The 25690-nt window shown below is 38.7% G+C and overlaps 1 protein-coding gene and 1 long non-coding RNA gene across 9 annotated transcripts in view; both read left to right on the top strand.

The window, feature by feature from the left end:
- LOC129718457 (syntaxin-binding protein 5) overlaps positions 1–25690 on the top strand; it is a 1078665-nt gene that overhangs the window by 114799 nt on the left and 938176 nt on the right. For 6 of the 8 annotated variants that reach the window (XM_055669252.1, XM_055669247.1, XM_055669254.1 and 3 more), the window contains exon 2: positions 8285–8401. The exons of the other annotated variants lie outside the window; for them this stretch is intronic. In XM_055669252.1, coding sequence (XP_055525227.1) covers positions 8285–8401 — 117 coding nt within the window. The remainder of the gene's footprint in view (positions 1–8284; positions 8402–25690) is intronic. 8 annotated transcript variants of the gene reach the window in all.
- The window catches only part of LOC129718464 (uncharacterized), a 40753-nt gene continuing 23478 nt past the window's right edge, over positions 8416–25690 (top strand). The window contains exon 1 of the long non-coding RNA XR_008726907.1: positions 8416–8815. This is a non-coding gene — a long non-coding RNA (uncharacterized LOC129718464). The remainder of the gene's footprint in view (positions 8816–25690) is intronic.

Below are 25690 nucleotides of genomic sequence, written 5' to 3'. Positions count from 1 at the left end.
GGATCGTAACGTTTCAAATGAGAGTGAGGAGTATTCAGACCGCTGGATATTCGATTTTGCCAGAACGGTCTGCCCGGTTCTATACCGGAACAGAAAACCTTTCGCGACGCGTTTTTTGTAACTACGGAAGAGCCTCCATTTTCGATGATGGAATTTTCAATGGCTCTCCTCTCGTGCAACAATACAGCTCCAGGATTGGATAGAACCAAGTTCAACCTGCTGAAGAATCTACCCGATTCTGCAAAAAGACGCGTGTAGAATTTATTCAACAAGTTTCTTGAGCTAAATATTGTTCCGCACGACTGGAGGGAGGTGAAAGTTATTGCTATTAGAAAACCCGGGAAACCTGCCTCTGATCATAATTCTTATAGGCCGATTGTTATCTCTTGCCTCCGGAAATTAATGGAGAAAATGATCCTCTTACGGCTAGACAGGGTTGTAGGGTTGAAACAAACAATTTACTGTCAGACACTCAATTTGGTTTTCGCCGGGGCAAAGAAACGAACGATTGCCTAGCGTTGCTTTCTACTGAAATTCAACTCGCTTTTGCTCGGAAAGAGCAAATGGCCTCTGCATTCTTGGATATTAAGGGAGCTTTTGACTCTGTCTCTGTTGAAGTTTTAACCGAGAAACTTCATTCGCAGGGACTTTCACCAAATTTGAATAATTTTTTGCTCAATTTGTTGTCAGAAAAGCATATGTATTTCTCGCATGGTGATTCGACAACTTCCCGAATTAGCTACATGGGTCTTCCCCAGGGCTCAGCGAAATGTAAAAACTGACCCCAAAGCATTTTGGAACTTCGTGAATAGTCGAAGGAAACATTCGGGTATCCCAGAAAAAATAAGGTACAGAGGCGCAACCACTGAAGATACTCAATCGTCGACTAGCCTTTTCGCTGAACATTTTAAAAGTGTCTTTGCAGAGCAGCCTTCAAACGTACGTATACCTCCCTCCGACAATGGCTCGGAAGTATTCCAACTATCTGAAATTGATGTCAAAAATGGAATCCACAAACTTGATTCAAACTCGTCGCCTGGCCCTGACACTCTCGCGAATAGCCTTCTGAAACAGTTCCAAGGCGAGCTTTTGGCCCCTCTCACCTGTTAGTTTAACGCGTCACTGGCATCCGGTTACTTTCCCTCGATCTGTAAAATTTCACACGTCACACCTGTTTATAAAAAAGGATCTCGATCAGATATCGAGAACTATCGTGGTATAACCATCCAATCTGCTATGCCTAAGCTCTTCGAACGGCTAGTGTACGACACTCTCTATGAGGTAGTCGCTGATCGCATTTCTCCCGTGCAACACGGGTTTTTAAAAAAGAAATCCGTCACCACAAATCTTTGCGAGTTTACTTCACTGGTAACCGATTACATATCTAAAGGATTTCAAGTCGATTGTATTTATACAGATATGAGCAAGGCATTTGGCGCGGTTAAAACGGACAGTATTCTTCAATCTTTAAGTGACTTCGGAATTGGCGGTCCACTCTACAACTGGCTACAAACATATTTAGTAGGAAGAGTCCAGTATGTGAAAATCAAGGGACAAGTCTCGGCCTCGTTCACGGTTAATTCCGGTGTACCTCAGGGAAACCACTTGGGACCGCTGTTATTTGTACTCGTGATGAATAAACTTCCATACTACTTGACTAATGCCATAATCCTGATTTATACTGATGATGTAAAAATTTCCCTGCCTATCAAAACAAGCAGTGACTGTCTTAAATTACAACTGGACATGCAAAGTTTCGGACAATTCTGCTCGGATAGTGGTTTAAATGTCAACGCGGACAAATGTTCAGTCATGACATTTTCTCGTAAAATATCTCCGCTCATGTTTAGGTACCATTTCAATGGAACTGAACTAACACGTAAAGAAACAGTTCGCGATCTAGGCGTTATATTTGACCGATCGCTTTCGTTTACTAACCATATTGATAATGTAGTCACAGACAGCTTAAGATTATTTTCGTTCGTGAGACGGTACGGGCATGATCTTAAAGACCCTTATTCCATATTAGCCATTTACAAATCGTTAATGCGAAGCAAGCTGGACTTTGCGAGCGTCGTTTGGCGCCCCCAATATGTAACACATATACAGAGAATTGAAGGAATACAAAAAAAGTTTGTGCATTTTGCCTTACGGAACCTCAGATGCAATGGAGATCAATTACCTCCCTATCAAGAATTGTGCGCTTTAGTCAATATTGACACAGTACATTGCCAACAAAGGATTGCTGATATAGTGTTATTCACCAATATATAAGCGGGACGGGCCGATAGTCGTAGTCTCTCAGCTCGAATACACCCGCAACGTTCAACCCTCCGCAACGAGCTCGGAATTATTCACAACACGAACCTACAGCCCGTTTTATGAGATATTTTAATGAATTACAGCACATTATTAATATCGACATATCTCCAACAGTTTTAAAAAATAGATTAAGTTTATATTTAAGAGGACAACTTCGTGACTGTTAATTGTTTGTATTGTTGTTTTTGAATTGTATTTTAATCTTAAGTGTGGATAACGGGCTTATAGCCTATATATTTTCCTGGACAATTATATGGGGAAAAACAAAAATTTCATGTCGTTCCAACGCAAACTTAAGGCCAGACTTCGAGCCACCACTTCGAATTTTCAGAAGCACAAGTTTCGATAACAGTTTATACGCCACCTGTGAAAACGCTATTTAATGTTTGCTGCGGTTTTCATGTACCAATGCACAGTGGTACAGAACGACAATTTAGGCGGAAATGGAGTTTTCGATACATTTTTGTGATTTTAGAGCCATACTTTATATGGCGAAGTTGCTTATTATAATTTGGTCTACATTTAAACTGAGGTGAAAATTAGGGTGGTCCTAGAACCAACGAAATAAACCAACTAAAATTTTTATTTGTGGAAAAATAAAATTTTATTTTCAGTAAAGTTGTAGATCACTTGATTTTAAGCAGCTTTGTTGAAGACTACTTTCTTGTAGCTCTTAAATTGACTGAATTAGAGCAATTTTGCCTAGGGTGGCTCTTCAAAAACGGTTTTGTCACTCTACTTTGTTTAATTCAATTTTCTCAGTAAAATTATGTTCAGACGACTTTTAGAACTTTAAAAGACGCAACTTTTGGTGGTTATACTTTAACGATATCTTTTATGGGTGAAAAGCTATTAAGCTTTTAATTTTTAAAATACGCCCTTTTCAACTGTTGATATCTCTGAATGGTGCAGATGAAAAAAATATCTTCTAGTTTCATTTTAAAGAACAACTTTTTTACTTTATCATAAAATAAATTGAAGATAAGTTATTTCTTAAAATCGAATAAAATAAGTTTGAATATGATCATTTTCAGTCGAAAAAGTAAGGTTTTTACAGCCTAGTTTTTTATTTGATAAAACTGATGTACATATGCTTCGGTAAAGTTGAAAGTGAATCGATTTAAGATAACTTTACAGTAAAAAAAATGTATCTCTTGAACTGACTGATAGATAGTAGCATTACCATATCTGATAAATTAACGATTTTTCATGTAACTAGTATTTTACGCTTAACCTCGCGTCTAATTTTTCGGCAAAATTCTCTATATATTGTTTTCAAAACTTCTGAAGATGTACATTTTGAAGTAAAGATGTGTTGGTGAATTTTCGTCAATACAGTGCAGGATATACTTGGTTTTCATTGAAAATCCTGAAATAGCAACATGTTCACTTTCACACAACGTTCTCATACTCGCGTTCACTACTAGTACAACCTAACACCACAGTACACATTCACGCAGGCGTAGCAACACATTTGCGCACGCGCAAATTGTGTTGTTCCTTAACAACGTGTGTTGCCTGGAAACCTGCTTGTTTCTGAGGAACAATCATTGCAATACGACTTTTCAAGATGGAAGTTCCACGAAGCGATTTAGCGAACCTTCTTATTAAAGAAAGAAAACTTAGTGATTTGATTGATTTTGTTAGTCAACGGTTTCCCAGTGTCGATACGGATAATGCCGCCTCACGTAAAAAATTAAGACTTTTTAGTTCAATGTTCTGGAAATTGTGGAAAAAATGTAATCGTTCGAAGAATCGTTTTCTCACCGTAAATTCAACGTGGCTAAGTGGAAATGTGGTGTTCAAAATTGAGCAAACTGTTGTGGAAAAACCTACTTTGAAACCATTTTCCGAGTTGGGCCGAAGAAGCAAACAAACCCGTTTGCATGATTTAACTAACAATCATTCACCGGAGGAGCTAGGTATGGCCTCTGCTCTATGTGTTAGCCGTTGTGGATTTCGTTCGGTTGGAAAGAGAATTGGAAGTCTCGTACGATCTCCGGAATCAGCAACAGAGTCTTTCGAAAACGTACCTCAGATTGAAGAATCTACCGCGAAAGAAGCCATAGCGTTTATTTGCAGAAACAATTTCTCCAAAAGGCAGTACCATGACATTCGCAGAGGCTTCTGCTAACATCCAATCCCGTCATTTCGCTAAACAACCGACGTACTGCCCAATGCGAAAGTTTGTCACATCTACCAACAGAAGTACGAAAATTGATTAAACATTAAAACTTTCTTTTCAAAATAACGAACATTAAATTTTGCCAATTATGCATAAACGGAAGAGAAAAGTATTTTTTGCATTGCTAACAGCAATTTCATCGTTTTGTAACTGCCGAAAGTTATTTTAAAGATTGTGTCGTATATAAATTTTAATATTTTGAAATTTTTTTAATTGAAGATACGTATACAAATTTTATAGAAAATCAATTGAGACGTAATTCTGCGTAAAAAGTTTCGAAAATTAGCTTATCTTCAATTTTACCGAAGAATATGTACATCAGTTTTATCAAATAAAAAACTAGGCTGTAAAAATCTTACTTTTTCGACTGAAAATGATCATATTCAAACTTATTTTATTCGATTTTAAGAAATAACTTATCTCCAATATTTTTAATGATAAAGTACAAAAGTTTCTCTTTCAAATGAAACCAGAAGAATTTTTTTTCATCACCTCCATTCAGAGATATCAACAGTTGAAAAGGGCGTATTTCAAAAATTAAAAGCTTAATAGCTTTTCACCCATGATAGATATCGTTAAAGTATAACCACCAAAAGTTGCGTCTTTTAAAGCTCTAAAAGTCGTCTGAACAGAATTTTACTGAGAAAATTGAATTAAACAAAGTAGAGCGAAAAAACCGTTTTTGAAGAGCCACCCTAGGCAAAATTGCTCTAATTCAGTCAATTTAAGAGCTACAAGAAAGTAGTCTTCAACAAAGCTGCTTAAAATCAAGTGATCTACAACTTTACTGAAAATAAAATTTTATTTTTCCACAAATAAAAATTTTAGTTGGTTTATTTCGTTGGTTCTAGGACCACCCTAATTTTCACCTCAGTTTAAATGTAGACCAAATTATAATAAGCAACTTCGCTCTAAAATCACAAAAATGTATCGAAAACTCCATTTCCGCCTAAGTTGTCGTTCTGTACCTCTGTGCAATGGTTTCTGAGCTACAATACTATGAACAAAACCTGTACCAAAATATATACGTCCTCTTAGGAAATTAGCCTTGATTCTCAAAAATTCCTCCTCCCGCGGATAATGCTCAGTTTGCTAAGTTAAATACGTGTGCAAAGTTGCAGCGAAATATAAAATGGTCGGTATTCGGCTATGAGTCATTTGACATTGAAACGCTCAGTTGCGAGTCAACACCAAAAACTGATATCATAAAATGCATTGTTTATCAAAAAGGAAACACTGTGCATAGTTTCAGCAATATCGGAAACGATTGATCATCATGGAACTGCGATGTAAATGGACTGCCTCTATAGCCAAAGATCTTTGAGATACAATACTTTGAATAAAACTAATTCCAAAATGCATATGCGCTCCTAAAAAATCACTCTTGAAACTGAGAAAGGTAAAGGTGCGTAAAATACTCAGTTAACCAAGTCAAATACGTGTGCAAAGTTTCATTAAAAGTCTTTACGTCGAGCTCGTTTACAAATACCCAACCCTAAACTGTGTATCTTCCATTACGAGCTCTATATGAATACCCTTTTTCAAACCAACAACGGTCGATTAAATTTTTACGTATCTTTAGATCATTCGGCATGGAAATGTTCTGTAGAGGTTTTTTGTATGATCAATTTTGTTCTATTACAGTGGCGTTGAAAACTGCTCTCTTTAGTCAATCTACAGTTCTTATGCTATTAATTTGTTAACATTTTACTGTACCCTAACCATTTTCATGACATGTATAATTTTCTGTATAAAAATACTTTGCATGTCACTAAAACGGCGTTTGTTCAGATATACTATCAAAAAATTAAACGTGAATCTAAACCGATCACAACATGTTAGGTTTCATAGGCGTAGCCAGAGGGGGGCAGGGGGCGTTGCCCCCACCTAGTTGATGACATTGGTGCAGAATTTTGTTTTCAATAACTCTAATAGCACAAAACGACATTTTTAGCCCCTAAGAAACATCCGTGTAAAGTATCAACCAGATCAAAAATAATTGATTGAAATGCTTGCCCTATGTTGCGAAGAATTGCACAGGTTTTTCAGTTGATCCACCAAGGAAATAGCAGCGGCGAAAGTACCGGGCAAATCCGCCTGCATCAACTAGCTTGGAGTATTGGAACCGAGCTATGACAATTTCTTACCTTGATTCTCTTGTAATCTCACTGGAAACACGGTTCGGTGAAGATGGTGCACCTGCCTACACGTTGTCATTGTTGCATTCCTCAACGTAATACGCATACGATTTTAAGCGCAAAACCGAAGCTTTCGTAATTTTTTACGAAGTTGATAAGTTGGAGAGGTAGATGTTCAGTATCAACATTGCAGCAGCATGAGAGCAGACCGTGAGAACTTGGAAGAGCAGGATCTCAGAGACTTGCTAATTGAAGCTCGATCTTTCTTTCCTGCGACTGAGACAGCAATTAAAATTGCACTTGCTCTATCATGTGAAACATGCACGATTGAACGCTCGTTCAGCACATTACGTCGAGTGAAAACCTGGCTGAGGTCAACAATGGTTGAACAGCGGTTGAGTACTCTCTGCTTGCTGAGTGTTACTGAGAATGAATGTGAAATGAGGCTTTGAAATGGCCCGGTGTTAGATTCTGGAACTGAAAATCTTCACAGGCTCGATTGACGTTGCGCCGTAGCTGACATTGTCTTCAGATTCGCATTTCACTAACTGCAGACACATGAACCACTTCCAGAACGTTGACGTTTGATGCCCGAAGATTTTATTGAGAATCTTGACTGTGTCTTCGAACTTCACGTCCTTAGGAAGCTTCGGCAGGATGTAGTTGAGATAGCGGCTGTGCGAATGGGTGTCCAGCTTTCGAAGAAGTAGATGTACCTTAGCCGCATCATTCAGCTGGCCTGCATCGTTCTCGAAGAGGTCCTGGTAGCGGTTAAACCAGCGATCGAACGTAACTCCGTTTTCTTCGACGGAGACAAACTAGGTGATATTCGATGAGAGGGACTCCAAAATCTGCTGATACTGAGGCTACTGCTGCTGGGCCGCCATCTGCTGATCTTGAATTTCTTGAATACCCGGTTGCGGTTGCTGATCAACTCTGTCTTCTGCCAGGTTCGTGGATTCTTGAGATCCTCGTCGCCAAAATGATATGTCCAAAGGTTTAAATGAACTTAAAAGTTTTTACTGAAGAACATCTATTCATATTCGAGGTTGGACAAAGAATAATCTAATTTTTCACTCTGATGTCAAGAACAACTTTTCACTGGCTGCCTTGATGTAACAACCACTAAACACTAGTATTTATTTCTATTTTTCAAAATACCATGTGTTAATACCTCTAAAATTTTAAAGACCAGCCCCCCCCTCTATTCAAAATTCTGGCTACGCCCATGTTTGGTTTGTTATGTAAAATCCAAACCGATCACAACATGTTAGGCTTGTTATGTAAAAAGGAGTGAAATTCCAATACCCAATTCCAGGTATGATTTAAATCAAGTGCAAATGGTAGTTATTCTAAAGATTTTACACCTTGATCAAAACTTACGATTTTTATTTTGTTTTGCCGTCTGAGGCTATTCCATATATTTTATGTGTTACTGAACGTTTTCGCTAATGGTTTTCTTCGTCTGGTTCTTGCATAAGACTACTGCAGAAAATTTACCGAAGAAAATTACTACATAATATGTTTGATACCATGCCAAATACTCCAAAGATACTGCACAATTGCAGTTTTAGTTACTAAATCTGTTTGTTTTGAAAACTATTATGATTAGCTAAAATACTATCGCTTTTTGTTTCAGATAAGTTGGACAACACATTTTCTAGATCACGCTCATCATCATTGTCTAGTCTAGAAAACTCTAGTAACGAGGCTGTGACATGTTTAGCTTTTGCTGATAGTTATATAAGAAAAAGTGGTAAGTTTCCCTTTTTTGCCTTTTTCATACTAAACATAAAATCATTCCGCGTCAAAGACTCGACAGACACGGAAGTGCAAAGTGGACGTTCCATTATAGTTCGGTCTGTGTGTACAAAACAAAAGAGAAGATAATCGCGTTCAAGGCCAACCAGCTATAGTGTGTCGTGTCGCTACGTGAAGTGATTCCGTACCCGGCACATTGCGATGTGGCTGTATTGCTGCGAAGCTACCGGCTGCAGTTAATAGATAATCCTCGTTCAAGGCCAACTGACAAGTGAGTTGTGTCGCTGCGTGAAGTCATTCCGCACCCGGTTCGCTGCTGTGTGGCTGTTTTGGCGCTGTTGTGTGGCTGTAACGGCTGCAGCTTCGAATGATCGGACAACCAAACCTGCTGCAAGGAAGAAGGAAAACGGTACGTGTTCTTGTCGGCGCTAGTGCATTAGTTCTAGTGCAATGGAGGTAGATTTCTCACTCCCCGATCTTCCGTCTTCTAAACCTCCTGACCCTGTCCCTTCTGCTACCTCCTCCCCTGTCCCTTCTCGCCACAGGCTTTACCCGAACGGATCTCAGAGCAGTTTTACGGTTTACTTTCGGCCAAAGTCAGGACCGAAATTAAAACCGTTAAACATATTGCAGATTTCAAAAGACTTGACGAAAGGGACAAGGCCGTGACCGAAAATTCCAAGGTCAAACCTAATAAGCTCCGTGTCGTGATCAGTGAACTGGAATAGGCCAATGCAATAGCTTGCTCTGAGCTCTTCACACGCGAGTATCGCGTTTTTATACCCGCACGAGACGATGAAACGAACTCTGGATTTGAGAAATTTTTCGACATTGTGGACAGGATTTTGAAAAATTTAAATGTACCCGATCCAATTGAAGTTTTTCTTACAGCGTTCCTTCCAACAGTTAGATCTTTTTTGAATCAGTTGACTGCTCAATGGCCCCTCCTTGTATTCTTCGATGCTCAATTTATCTGCTTATATGAAGGAATATGTCTTATTGTGGAATTGTAGCAGAATTTTACCAAAAAGTGATTCGTTCAAAGTTTTGATAAATAAAAACAAATGCGATGCATTTTCCCTTTGCGGAACATGGCTTACTTCGAATATTGATCTCAACTTCCATGGTTTCAACATTATTCGCCTTGATCGAGACACCCCTTATGGAGTAGTACTTCTAGGGATTAAGAAGTGCTATTCTTTCAATCGTATAAACCTCCCCTCGATTCAAGGCATCGAAGTTGTCGCATGTCAAATGACAATACAAGGTAAGGAGCTTTGTATTGCATCAAAATATATTTCCTCTAGAACACAGGTTGGGCAACGGTTGTTCTTTGATTTAATAAAACTTCTTCCCTCGTCGCGTTTGATTTTGTGAGACTTCAACCCTCATGGCGTGGCTTGGAGTTCCTCTTTGATCTATCAACCTTTGCGATGACCTCGACATGACAATTTTAAACAACGGTGAAATGACACGTGTTCTGAAACCTCCAGCACGTCCAAGGGCTTTGATTTATTTATTTATTTATTTCGTCAAGCAAATGTAGACTACAGTTATAATAATACAATGCTTTCTTATATTCTATACATTATTTCCAGTAGTTAGTCGTTTTTTTATTTGATTTCTGCCCATGGTGATGTCGATATTTTCGCAGTGCTGGTTATAGTGACGCATCATGCGATTTATTGGGCCATTTTTTGAGTAGTTTGTTCTGTGAGAATTTTCCGAAAATATTTTACGATTTCTTAATTGACGACTGGGTGCATAAAAATTTAGTTGTGATAATAGTTGAGTAGATTGCACGCGTTGAGAAATAATGTCATTGATAAAATAAAGCATTGAAAGATCGCGGCGTTCTTTAAGTGCTTGTATGTCTATAAGCATGCAGCGTGCTTCATATGATGGCAAGGGAAATGATGTCCAATTTAGCTTACGAAGCGCGTACAAAAGAAATTGTTTTTGGACAGATTCAATGCGTTCTTCATGTGTGGCAATATAGGGATTCCATACAATGCTACAATATTCCAGAATTGGTCGGACGTATGTAATATATAATAGTTTGATTGTATATGGGTCTTGAAAATTGTGGCCGAAGCGTTTTATAAAGCCCAGCATACTATTTGCTTTGTTGATAATTGTATTATAATGTTCTATGAATGTGAGTTTGGAGTCTAAGATTACGCCTAGGTCCCTAACGATTTTGCATTTTTCTACTGGTTGGTTTCCTAAGAAAATGTTTGTTGGTGGTGTTACTGTTTTTCTGCTAAAGGCTATTGAATTACATTTTTTAATGTTGAGTTGTAATAGGCTTTTGTTGCACCAAGTGTAGAATACATTAATTTCGTCCTGGAATATTTCGAAGTCTTCTGCATTGGTTATTTCTATAAAGAGCTTCATGTCATCAGCATATACAAGCACATGTATTGACTTAAGAAGAAAGGAAATGTCATTTACGTATAATATAAAAAGAAGAGGGCCCAGGTGGGAGCCTTGAGGAACCCTAGAAGTTACTTCTATTGGGTTTGAAAAGGAATTTTGAAAGCGGACTATTTGTGTTCGTTTTGTTAAGTATGACTGCAGCCATTCCAAAAATTTTGTTTCAGTTCCGTATTTTTCGAGCTTGAAGAGTAATAATGGTATGTCGATTCTGTCAAATGCCTTGCTAAAGTCCGTATAAAGAGCTTCTACGTGGTTACCGTTGTCCATTACAGTCAGAGTGAAAGTTATGAATTCCAAAAGATTTGTGGTAGTTGATCGGCCTTTGTAAAAGCCGTGCTGTTGAGTTGTAATTTGGTGTTTTACTTGTTGAAAGATTTTTTCATTAATTATTGATTCAAATAATTTTGGAATGCATGAAATAATGGCAATTCCACGATAATTACGAATGTCAGATTTAGCGCCAGATTTGAAAATTGGCACTAAATATGAGGTTTTCCAGAGTTCTGGGAAAATTCCATTCTTCAGGGACATGTTAAAAAGGTGTTGTAATGGTGTAGATAGTTCTTCTGCCAAATTTTTGAGAAAAATTGGAGCTATTCTGTCAGGTCCAGGACCTTTCGTAGCGTCTAAATTTTTAAGTGCGTTTTGAATTTCGAATTCAGATATTTGATTGACAGATAAAGAATTCGAAAATTCAGGAAAATACGAGAAGTATTCGCGGTCGCGATCTGTTTCTTCATATTTGGTGTAAATTTCTTGAAAAAAAGTGGCAAAAAGACTACATATTTCATTACTAGTTTGTCCTACATTACTGTCAAGATGCATTCGTGATGGAAAGTTGTTACTTTTTAATTTGGTTTTTACGTAATTAAAGAAGTTCTTAGGGCAAGACTTGATTTGATATTCGATTTTACGATTATGTTCTTCATGTGCAATTTTAATGGCTGCGTCAAGTTGACAGCAAATTTCTTGGTAATTTTGAAGATTTTCGCTATTGCTGTCTTTTTTGTATATTTTATGTGCTTTTTGTTTTCTATTTTTTAGGTTCTTCAATTGTGGATTAAACCACACTGGATATTTGTTGGTGTTCGTTCGTCTTCTTTTCTTTAGAGGTACATTTTCTGATATAATTTGATTAATTATTTCATAAAATTTTGATACTTCTACGTTGACATTTCCTTCTTTACAAATTATACTACGCCAATTTATTATGCGAAGTCTACGTTTGACTTGTTCGAAGTCAGTTTTGTGGTATTCCGGTACATCCTCGTACTCGCAGTCGCTGGGGTACGAAGTGTTATTCATTACTATTGAATATTCAATTGCTGTGTGGAATGCTTCATTTTTCCAGATGGGAGTCAATGATGCATCTACACAGAAGTCTTCAGTGCAGTTTGTGAATAATAGGTCTAAATAAGCATTTTGTTTGTTTTTGACATGATTGATTTGATATAGACCGAGTTCTGAGAATTTGCCAAAAAGATACTGCAGTGTTTCGTTTTCGCCTACGACTGGGAGTAAGATAGATTCATTTTCAATGTCTACAATAAAGTCTGCATTACGTTGGTTGAAGTCGCCATAGACATGCAGTTTTACTTCTGGTTTCATGTTAGACATAATAGATTCTAGAGTTTTGAAAAATAATTCATACGAATGTTTATGAGCATGTTCCGGTGGAAAGTACACAGAACAGAAGATATGTTCTTCGCCAGCAATAAATGCTTTGGCCCATACGTGTTCAAATTCTTTATATTTGTCGGATATTATTTCTTCAGAAGTAAAGTCTACATTAATGGCAATGAGGACTCCACCGCCTGACTTTTTTTGACTGGTAGACAAATTCCGATCGTGCCGGAATACATTGTAATTGTTTCCAAATACTTCTTCGCTTCTTACGCTTTCGTCCCAGCTACTTTCAGTTCCTAAAATTATTTTAAAAGATGACGACAATAGATTTTGTTGAATTTCTTTCATTTTGCTTGGGCTTTTCATGCGATTGAAATTCTGACAATAGATAAGAATTTCAGTCGCATTCTGTCGAGGAAGCGAAGAAGTGTTAGTCAAGTTATTACTTATGTTTAAATATAATGGTTCTGCCTCAGAAGAGGGCGTCCTTACTTGCGAAAATTTGTACTAAATTTATTTACACTTTCGCGAAGTTGTTGAAGACGGTGCGTGCGTTCATTTGATAAAAAATGACGATATGATTGAAGGTCGGCTACTGCTTCGGCTGGCGTGAGTCCATATTCCTGATGGACTTCAATAAAGACGCGTTGGAGCTGTTCTGGAGATGTCGGCAGTCCTTCGGATGCGAGAAGCATTCTTATACTGGTTGGTGTCATTCCTTCTACGCATACAGATGATGGTTGGTCCTTCATGTATGCGAGATATAGGCGTGTAATATGCATTACTTTTGGGTCGCGGAGTCTAGCCTTCAAAAAGCGCTCGTCGCCATTCGATGATTGCTGCGTAAGTCGGACGATTGGTGGACGCATGGGGTCAAGTTCAAATTGGCTGTCTTGCGGTGCTGATTGTATGCTGGCGTTGCTGGCAGGAGCCGGTGCAGAATTTTCATTGTTAGTTGCATTTTTTTCTGTCCGATATGGGTTGATAGTTTCGCCTTTTTGGAAATTTATAAATTTTGATGTTATGTCTGAATTCGGCGGCCCAGCAAATTGAACGCGTGCAGCTGCCAGGAGGTCTTTGTCCGAGGGTAATGGTTGTTTTGGTATTTCAGCAATTTTCTTTGAGTTGCAGGCGAAATGGTTTATTCCGTGTTTATAGGTGTTACTTATGCTGATAGGGTTTGAGTTTTCCTGCTGACGTTTGCGTTGCTGCATACGTTTACGAGCGGCCTTTTCTGCTTGCTTTTCCTGCATGCGTCTTTTACGCTGTCTGGCGTCATATTCAGTCCAGTCGCGTTTCCATACTTTTTTATTGCCAATTAGGCGCCAGCCTGATGTGAAATTTGGAGTACGGTGTTTTTCTGAGTCCGATTCTGGAAGTGGCAACGAAAGGCGAAGTTCTTCAGCCAGACTGGGATGATTGTCTGTTTTTGGCTGGAGTGAATTCGATTCTTTGAGCGCTTTTAATTCATTAATTAGTTCCTGCGCCGTTGTACTGCAGTTTGTTTTCTTATTTTGTATAGCTTCTAATTGGTGTTCCATATTGTCAATTTTTGATTCTATATTAGTAAATGCTTTTTCCAGGTGCTGTTGTATGTTCTTTGTGTGCTGCCGGTTTTCTTTGCTAATGTCCGATATGTCCGATATGGAGTCATGGCCAAGTTCGCCGAACAGCGTCGAAATGCGATTTATGGTTTTTGCCGACGCATTGTTTGTGTTAATATTTACTTTTTTAATTTCCGTCTTCAATTCAGAAAGCAGTGTATTGATACTGTCCAGTGTGTCGTGCGTTACAGTCAGGTTAGGAAGTTGACTGATTATTGAATGATTTGATTTGATTTGTGATTCAATACTTTCTGTTAAAATTTTCTGGTGCTGGATGAGCTTCTTCAGTTGGAGTTGGTCCATGAACTGTTCCTGGCATTCTATGCATAAGGGCAGCATGAATGAACGCAGTAGTTCTTCTTGGTTTCTACGGGTTCCTACGCAGGCAGCGTGGAAGTGCCTTTTGCATATTCCTTCGCATTTCCACAGGAAACGGTTGTCGGTCGAAGTACAGTTGGTTATGCCACACTTTTCCATAGCACTGATTAAAAATTGTTACGCGGCGAGTACGAATTGTCGAGAAAAGGTTAGATACACGCGGTAGCGCGACGGTCAAAGATTGTTTATAAATAAATAAATTGTTGCTTACGTGCACTCGCGACGCCGTCAAGGTGTAAAAAAAAAAAAAAATAAAAATACAAGTTAAATTGCGGAGCGAAATGAAAACGCGTCCGCGCCCGATGACTGTTCGTGGCGAAAAAAAAGATCTATCTATCCCTCTGTTCGACATCGCTACGGTTGGATTGCACATGGAAGGTAATCCTAGATCCTCACGGTAGCGACCACTTGCCTGTTCTAATTTCAGTTACTAACCGTTCCGACAAGGCCGATGACTTAAGACGTTATTCAGAGCTTGATACCAAGTTTGGCTAAAGCTTGATACCAAGCTTGGCTAAAGAAAAAAACGCAGTTACTGGCGTCGGTTCATAAACGAGACGTCGAGGGAGACATCGATGAGCACTCTTTAGAACACAGCCCGAAGAATGCGAAATCGTATAACGGTCAACGAAAGCTAGGAGTCTTCAAGTAGGTGGATATTTGATTTTGCCAAAAATAGTTGAAGAGGTTGTTTATAAGACACGACCGCAGAGTTAACGTAGAATACGACAGCCTGTCTTAAGTCAATGTATTTCTTGGAATAGGTTTAGAAATACACTCAATGGGGCCAATCAATTCAATGGTCTCTCTGTTCCAGATGACGTTTACCTCTGTAGCCGGCACCGCGGTTTCACTAGCTGCCGTATCCAAAACAAGAATGAAATTGAATTGTTTTGAGGCTGTCTTTTGTATCAAGTTGCACTAAGATCTCTTAATTTAGGCAGTGGCTACGAAGAGGCAAGGGCAAATGGTGCATTCCCCATCTATAGTATAACAGTTCAAATAACAATTTTCTGCATTTTACGATAGTGTAGATAACTTTACAACTGATTGCTGCAATTAGTAAGACTTGCGCGAAAAATTATGTGATTCAGGCTCACTAGCTCAGAAATTCTTCAGATAAACTTTGAGGGTAATTGTGTTTGTCAATGCCATTTATTGACGACTGAATATTTTTTTTTTTGAACATGGCAATTTTTTTATTTAGTTTTGAATGATTTACAGTGATAATTAAATTCTACATGAGGTGATTTATTAGCAATTATAAATGAAAATTTCAATCGCTATATAGCAAGCCACACATGCTATACACATGCACAGACACGCCAGACATGCACACGCTATAAAGCAAACCACGCACGCTATTTAGCAAGCCACACACGATACAAACATGCACACACGCGCTACAGACATGCATACACGCTATAAACATACACACACGCTATACAGCGTGCCACACACGCTATGTAGCAAGTCACGCACGCTATATTGCAAGCCACGCACGCTAGCCGCACGCTAGAGATGGTCGGGTATGGGACATTTGTTACTTTCCCGACCCGTACCCGACTTATCGAGAATTTTCAAACCCGTACCCGACCCGAACCCGAAGTCGGGTTTGTTTGAAATACCCGTACCCGACCCGAACCCGAAAAATTTTGTTTTCAACTACCCGTACCCGACCCGTACCCGACCCTTCCTGGATTTTTATTTTATTTTATTTTTTTTTTTAAATACCTGATTACCTCGCACGTTTTATGCACTGATTGTCATATGTGGCTTCTCGAGATGACGGCCGGAGCTGGGCTAGACCCGAGTGTTCATGTGAACGAATGTTAATGAACCAGCCAGAGTTCCAGGCGATGTATTGGTGCTCCCAGAATCCAGCGTAGCATCTGTTACTGAGAACGTCCGCTCGCCTGATGTTGAAAAATTTGATCATTTTTATCACGCAGCAAAATATCTATTCATAACTGTGTACGGAGTTCCGCTAGTTACCTCATATTGAAATTGATCAGGGATTTCAATTGTTTATTTTGTATGATTCATATAAACTGCTGAAAATTTTTATTTTGTTAATTCACCCTACTAGCAGAACACGGAGAATGGTGAAAAATGCATGTCTGGTAGAGTTTGAATTAAGCGACGAGTTTCATGTGCACATCGTAGCAATCAGAAATCTAGAATTCCGTATAACACAGGTATTTCTGTACATGCGGCATCCCTGGTCACAGTGCAAACCATGACCTGGGAGGGAGAAACAAATACTACACCAAAATATTATCGAAACAGATGACACGCACACTCGTCGTTTTTTGATAGCGTGTAAAAATTTTCCTGCTGTAATCTGAGTATGACCCGAACATCACGAATACTAAATATGCAAATTTGTATGCAAAACACAGATTTGTCTAGTCAGTTTCTTCAAATTTTTGAGTTTATTTATATTTACGTAGATTTGCGCAGTGTTGCAATAATTTTACAATTTCATACCTCACTATTTTGTGAAACAAAAATCAAGACTCAACCGTGATGAAGTGTATACTGCCCTTCCAAGCATAGTTGTCCCAGCGTGCATAAGATTTGTGTAGAACATGGGACTACTATGATTGGAACGGCAGTATAGTTCCAAACTGTTACCAAACGACTTCTTTTCGATACCCGAGTAATAATTACGTAGGAGGTCTGCGGAAAAGAGTTTATTTGCAAACATTGCTTACACGTTTAAACAACATAAATGCTTTTAAAAAAATCGACAAACTTTCAAAACTCGTAGCTTACCTAAGGACAGAAGTATTATGTAAAATATTGTTAATTTCATTGCTTGTGTGAATGTTTTTTTTTTATTTTTAATTGTTTATTTATTTCGTCAGGCAAATGTAGACTACATAAATATTTCGTTACAGTTATTATTTATAGTGTTTACAATGTTCTTGTTACGAGCTAAATATTTCTAGTGTATTTCAGACAGTTTTTAATTGTTATGCCAATGGTTTTACAATGTAGATTATACTGACACATCATTCGATTTATGAGACCATTTTTTGCATAATTAGTTCTGCAAATTTTTTCTGAAAAAAGTTTTCTCGTTCTAAGATGCCGTGAAGGTGTATTAAAGTTGAGTTGTGATAGTAATGCAGATGAGTCTATACGATTTGAAATAATGTCATTGACGAAGAATAGCATTGCAAATTCGCGGCGTTGTTTAAGTGTTTGCAGATAAATGAGCATGCAACGTGCTTCATACGATGGCAGAGGAAACGCAGTCCAATTCAAGTTGCGAAGCGCGTAAATAAGGAATTGTTTTTGGACTGATCCATATAAGATTACAATATTCTACAATAGGTCTAACATATGTAATATACAATAGTTTGATAGTGTACGGGTCTTGAAAATTGTGGCTGAACCGCTTAGCAAAGTCCAGCATACTATTTGCTTTACTTATGATGGAGTTATAGTATCAGAATAAGTATTTTTCGAATAAGTCCACGGTCAAGAAAATAAATGCAATCATTCTTCTATAGAAATCAATGATACCGTTACCGATGCGACTCGAAAATCGAAATTACCCGTACCCGACCAGTTGAGAATTTTTCAAACCCGTACCCGACCCGAACCCGAAGCCTTGGTTTTTAAATTATCCGTACCCGACCCGAACCCGAAAAATATTTTTTGGCGTTACCCGAAACCCAACCCGAACCCGTCGGGTACGGGTCGGGTACGGGTATCGGGTAAAAATACCCGTACCCGACCATCTCTACCGCACGCTGTATAGCAAGCCACACACGCTATATAGTAAGCCACGCACGCATATAGCAAGCCACACAAGTTATAGACACATTAGACAAGTGTTCACAGACACGCTAGACATGCACACGCTATATAGCAAACCACGCACGCTATTTAGCAAGCCACACACGCTATGAACATGCACACACGCGCTACAGACATGCAACATACACACACGCTATACAGCTAGCCACACACACTATATAGCAAGCCACGCACGCTAGCCACACGCTATATAGCAAGCCACGCACGCTAGCCACACACGCTATATAGCAAGCCACACAGCCATATTCACACACGTTATGTGCACACACCCTATATATATGTATTTGTTATCTCTAAAAACATTTACCTGCCAAATTTGGTTCCATTTAGTTGATTAGTTCACGAGATGTGCAAAAATTTGTGTTTCATTCATATGGAACCTCTCCCTTACAGAAAATGGAGGGGCGTCCAACTTTTATGGACATATCTTTTACCTCTTAAAACATCCACATGCCAAATTCGGCTTCATTTGCTTTGTTTTTTCTTGAGTTGTGCACAAATTTATGTTTCATTTGTATGGGACCCCTCCCTTCCAGAAGAGAGAGGGGTCTCAAACTATCATAGGAACAGAACAGACAGACCGGACTGCATTTTTATATGTATAGATTACAACATCAATATTTTAGAACCTAAAGATTGAATATACATATATTGGATTGAAGCGTTCATGTGAATCGATTTTTACAAATAAAAGTTTGAATGAGAAAGGCTGGGTCTGACCGCTAGGTGGATTAATTTAGGTTGTTCTAGGAAGCATAACCCAGCTCAGCTGCAGCTCCTACTAACGGGTAAAACGATCTCTCAGGTTTTAGTCGCCAAATATCTCGGGGCTGATTCGACTCTAAATGTACCTGGGCTAGTCATATTAGGTATCTGACACGAAAATGCCAACAGAGGATTAAATTTCTTCGTACGATTACCGGAACTTAGTGGGATGCTCACCCAGGAGACCTTCTAAGGTTATACCAATCAACGATATTGTCAGTTCTTGAATACGGTTGTTTCTGCTTTCGCTCCGCCGCGAACACGCACATTATAAAATTAGAAAGAATACAATATCGTTGTTTGCGTATTGCTTTGGGATGCATGCATACGATGAGTCTTGAAATGCTAGCGGGTATTCTTCCGTTGAAACATCGTTTTTGGAATCTATCTTACCGATTGCTAGTTCGATGCACAGTTATGAACCCATTTGTAATTGAAAATTTCGAGAGGTTAGTCGACCTTCAATCTCAATCCAGATTTATGACTTTATATTTTGACTATATGGCTCAAGATATTAACCCTTCTTCATATGTTCCCTTCAATGACGCACTTTTAGATACTTCTGATAATGATATATTCTTTGACACCATGAAAGAAGATATAACTGGTTTTCCCGGATCAATTGCGACACCAAGAGATCTCTTAGATTTTTTCCAATAAGTTTAAACATGTTAGTTGTGATAAAAGGTTTTACACAGACGGATCTAATCTAGATGAGTCCACTGGCTTCGGTGTTTTTCACCAAAATTTTACCGTCTCCTACAAACTCGATGCTCCTTCTTCTGTCGCAGAACTAGCTGCTATTCAGTACTCCCTTGGGATCATCGAAACCCTACCCATAGACCCCTACTTCATATTCACAGACAGTCTCAGTGCCATTGAGGCTCTGCGATCGATGAAGACTTAGAAGCACACTCCGTGTTTCATGGGGAAAATACTGCGCTTTATAAGTGCTTTAACAGATAAAAAATACCAGGTTACCTTAGCGTGGGTCCTTTTTTATTGTTACATTCCAGGCAATGAGAAGGCTGACGCTTTAGCTAAGGTGGGTGTTATTGATAGCGATATTTATATAAGACCAATTGCTCATGATGAGTTTTATAAAATTTTGTGTCAGAGAACACTCATCAGTTGGCAATCATCATGGGATACAGATGAACTGGGACGGTGGCTACATTCCATTTTTCCTAAGGTATCGATGAAAGCAAGGTTTAAGGGGTTGGATGTAGGTCGGAATTTCATTCGCGTGATGTCGTGACTTATGTCCAATCACTACACGTTAAACACGCATCTCTTTCGTATAGGGCTTGTAGACAGTAATTACTGCGTTTGTGGCGATAATTACCATGATATTGAGCATGTTGTTTGGTCGTGTACCGAATTCTTTGGTGTTATGGGGGTAAAAATCGGGGTTCGGGTAAAAATACCCGTACCCGACCATCTCTACCGCACGCTATATAGCAAGCCACACACGCTATATAGTAAGCCACGCACGCATATAGCAAGCCACACAAGTTATAGACACATTAGACAAGTGTTCACAGACACGCTAGACATGCACACGCTATATAGCAAACCACGCACGCTATTTAGCAAGCCACACACGCTATGAACATGCACACACGCGCTACAGACATGCAACATACACACACGCTATACAGCTAGCCACACACACTATATAGCAAGCCACGCACGCTAGCCACACGCTATATAGCAAGCCACGCACGCTAGCCACACACGCTATATAGCAAGCCACACAGCCATATTCACACACGTTATGTGCACACACCCTATATATATGTATTTGTTATCTCTAAAAACATTTACCTGCCAAATTTGGTTCCATTTAGTTGATTAGTTCACGAGATGTGCAAAAATTTGTGTTTCATTCATATGGAACCTCTCCCTTACAGAAAATGGAGGGGCGTCCAACTTTTATGGACATATCTTTTACCTCTTAAAACATCCACATGCCAAATTCGGCTTCATTTGCTTTGTTTTTTCTTGAGTTGTGCACAAATTTATGTTTCATTTGTATGGGACCCCTCCCTTCCAGAAGAGAGAGGGGTCTCAAACTATCATAGGAACAGAACAGACAGACCGGACTGCATTTTTATATGTATAGATTACAACATCAATATTTTAGAACCTAAAGATTGAATATACATATATTGGATTGAAGCGTTCATGTGAATCGATTTTTACAAATAAAAGTTTGAATGAGAAAGGCTGGGTCTGACCGCTAGGTGGATTAATTTAGGTTGTTCTAGGAAGCATAACCCAGCTCAGCTGCAGCTCCTACTAACGGGTAAAACGATCTCTCAGGTTTTAGTCGCCAAATATCTCGGGGCTGATTCGACTCTAAATGTACCTGGGCTAGTCATATTAGGTATCTGACACGAAAATGCCAACAGAGGATTAAATTTCTTCGTACGATTACCGGAACTTAGTGGGATGCTCACCCAGGAGACCTTCTAAGGTTATACCAATCAACGATATTGTCAGTTCTTGAATACGGTTGTTTCTGCTTTCGCTCCGCCGCGAACACGCACATTATAAAATTAGAAAGAATACAATATCGTTGTTTGCGTATTGCTTTGGGATGCATGCATACGATGAGTCTTGAAATGCTAGCGGGTATTCTTCCGTTGAAACATCGTTTTTGGAATCTATCTTACCGATTGCTAGTTCGATGCACAGTTATGAACCCATTTGTAATTGAAAATTTCGAGAGGTTAGTCGACCTTCAATCTCAATCCAGATTTATGACTTTATATTTTGACTATATGGCTCAAGATATTAACCCTTCTTCATATGTTCCCTTCAATGACGCACTTTTAGATACTTCTGATAATGATATATTCTTTGACACCATGAAAGAAGATATAACTGGTTTTCCCGGATCAATTGCGACACCAAGAGATCTCTTAGATTTTTTCCAATAAGTTTAAACATGTTAGTTGTGATAAAAGGTTTTACACAGACGGATCTAATCTAGATGAGTCCACTGGCTTCGGTGTTTTTCACCAAAATTTTACCGTCTCCTACAAACTCGATGCTCCTTCTTCTGTCGCAGAACTAGCTGCTATTCAGTACTCCCTTGGGATCATCGAAACCCTACCCATAGACCCCTACTTCATATTCACAGACAGTCTCAGTGCCATTGAGGCTCTGCGATCGATGAAGACTTAGAAGCACACTCCGTGTTTCATGGGGAAAATACTGCGCTTTATAAGTGCTTTAACAGATAAAAAATACCAGGTTACCTTAGCGTGGGTCCTTTTTTATTGTTACATTCCAGGCAATGAGAAGGCTGACGCTTTAGCTAAGGTGGGTGTTATTGATAGCGATATTTATATAAGACCAATTGCTCATGATGAGTTTTATAAAATTTTGTGTCAGAGAACACTCATCAGTTGGCAATCATCATGGGATACAGATGAACTGGGACGGTGGCTACATTCCATTTTTCCTAAGGTATCGATGAAAGCAAGGTTTAAGGGGTTGGATGTAGGTCGGAATTTCATTCGCGTGATGTCGTGACTTATGTCCAATCACTACACGTTAAACACGCATCTCTTTCGTATAGGGCTTGTAGACAGTAATTACTGCGTTTGTGGCGATAATTACCATGATATTGAGCATGTTGTTTGGTCGTGTACCGAATTCTTTGGTGTTATGTTCGAGCTTAAACAACCGAACGTTCTCGTTAGAGGCCTTCTTGAGAACGGTGATCTCCAGTACATGACACAGTTGTACTATTTTTTGAAGAATACTGACATTAAAATTTTAAATTCTTTTGTTCATTTGTCAGAGTTCCCCTTACACTACATTGAAGACACGAAAACGATGAGCGATGAACGATGAAACGATGAGCATCTATGTTTACGCAAGCACAAAACGGGTATGAATCGCAATAGATCTGACGGATGAAAAACAGATTGATTCTATATTTCAAATTAGTTTTAAGGAAAAATTATATCTTCCCTCCTCTCACCTTAAATCCCCACTAGCTCGTAGTCGGCCGCGAGAAAATAAAAAAGTGCCTCCCTCTTTTTCCTGCTAACTTAGAAATAGAGAGAATTGTATCTGGCTCAGTAAAACATAAGATGTGTCGTGCCGTGTCGAATAAAGTATCTAAACTAAACACTGGTCGACAAAATCGAAAAAAAGGCCACCCTGAAGCTGAAAATAGTTGTCCTAGAAGGATTATAGCTTATTACCCATTTATATGAAATTTGGTGCCCCTAGCCATTGTCAAAACGCGAAATGTCGCACAGTAATTTCTAGCGGAATCGTCTAATCAGTGATATGTTTACGAAAATACTCATTTGATTCTCTGAAAAAATGTTGGTGGCTATAGGCACCAAAATTTACAGGATTGGTTAAAAAGCTAAAATCCTTCTTTTTTTAGTTTGACCTTCGTGGCCACATCTGTGTTGACCGGTGTAATCAGACTTCCATTTCAACCACTATGTGTTTTTTTTTCTCGCTTATTTTCCGTCGGTCTATTTCCGCCACTGTTGTTGTGCCAATCACCGACGTCCGGGGAGGCGACTCCACCCAGGACCCTAACTTACGACCCGTTAAATAACGGACCGGTGCCAACGGCTTTACTTCCTTATGCGATGGAAGGCGTGATCCCAGAGATCTTTCGCCTCAGAAAATCTCCCGGTGTCGGCTAGGATTGAATCTAGACCAGTTGGGTTGGTTGTGAGTGGATCACGCCATCCCACAACCATCGACTAGGTGTCGGCGTTGGGATATGAACCCAGGCATCGAGCGTGGTTGGTGAAGACGTTACCAACCAGGCTAGGCCCCCGCCTGAGTCAACCATGTTTATTTAAAAAATTAATGAAAGTCTATTCTCTCAAAGATTACACGACTTATTTGAACAAAACAAGTGTCATACGAAAAAGTTGTTCCTCAAACATAAAAAGAAACGAAACCCGAAGGCTGTTTGAAACTAGCTCAGTCTTCATGTCGAATTGCATATAAACAATTGCCTCCATCGCTTATGATAGAAAATTCCATTGAACTCCATGCAAATTCAAATGGTATTGCACATAATTTTCAAACAAAATCGTGGTTTACGTCAGAAGCATCTGCAATTTGAATGAGAAGATATTTTACGTGACGCCTAATATTAAGATCTTTTTCACTGTGTGAGGTTTGAGGTTGAACTCAGGCCACTGGGTATAATCCCGGTTGATTTTATCAACAGACGTGTGATAAAATCACTACCGCCAAATTAAGGATCGATTTTCTCACGCGTTTTTCTCGTTTTCATCACGCTGTTTCAAATATAGTAGGAGGGTGGTATTCAATACACGACCGCATGTCGTTGAACTACGGTATTCTTATATTCCATTAAAACAAATAGTAGAGGGAATTGCAACTCCAGTACTTGCTGCAAATTGATCTAACAGTGCATTTCTGAACGCGTTGACGTTAAAACACTATAAATAATAATATATACTAAAAGAATGGATCTCTCTTATTTAAACGTTGTCATTTCATACACATTCCAATCAAACCTTTGTTCGAATCAAACCTTTGTTCTTAGGTGCACTACCAAGACAATCATTTAACCCGTAAAGACCCTGGACGGAACTTGTTTTTTTAAAATGCTCGTTCTCAGCATTGGAACGGCTGATTTGGGAAAACTTGGAATTTTATTCAAGGGGAATAGTTGCTCTAAGTTTTGGTGAAGGTGCCACCCCTCTGGATCCCTCCCCGTTTTTGTTAGACACAAATATGTCTGTATTTTTTTCTAATATTTCAAACCGATTGAGCAAATACTGGGAATTTTCATACGTATCAATTGCTCCATGTATCAAATCATGTCAGGAGGATGAAATATAATATGTTAGAGTGAATATCGGAGTTTCCAAATTATTTCAGTACAAAATCACAAAACTACTTATTTTTATAGAAATTTAAACAACAAAACCGTTCTTCAAATTTAAGGTTCTACATTTTTGCGGTAAGGTCTCCTGAATCCATACGCGATGAAATATTTATTTAAGCATGCAAACATTTTGAGAAAAACCAGCTTAAATTCACCAAAGTACGTATTTTCATGGAAACCTAATTTTCTCAGTCTCCCACGGTAGGTTTCAACTTTGCTCTTCAATTTCCAAGCTCTATATTTTAAGAGTATCGTCTTTTGAATCCAAAGATGATGAAAGATTTTTTCTAGCTTGCACAGATTTGGAGAAAATCAAGTTTTCATAAGAGCTCGTACTTTAGTGAATTCAAACTCGTTTTTCTCTAAATCTGTGCATGCTAGAATAAATCTCTCACCTTACTTCAAAAATGTAGAGCTTTAAATTAAAGGAAGGATTTTTATATTTGATTTTTTTTATGAAAATACGTAGTTTTGTGATTTTGTACTGAAATAATTTGGAAACTTCAATATTCTCTCTAATATACCATATTTCATCCACCTGACATGATTTGATACATGGAGCAATTGATATGTATGAAAATTCCCAGAGTTTGCTCAATCTGTTTGAAAAAATAGAAAAAAAACACAGACATATTTGCGTCTCACGAAAACAGGAAAGGGTCCCAAGGGGTGGCACCTTTACCAAAACTTAGAGCAACTATTCCCCTTGAAAAAATTCCAAGTTTTCCCA

The sequence above is a fragment of the Wyeomyia smithii genome, chromosome 1 (genome assembly GCF_029784165.1).
Source record: "Wyeomyia smithii strain HCP4-BCI-WySm-NY-G18 chromosome 1, ASM2978416v1, whole genome shotgun sequence".
Classification (NCBI taxonomy): domain Eukaryota; kingdom Metazoa; phylum Arthropoda; class Insecta; order Diptera; family Culicidae; genus Wyeomyia; species Wyeomyia smithii.
The sequence above is the reverse complement of the archived record's forward strand: the minus strand, read 5'-3'. Positions and strand labels throughout refer to the sequence as shown.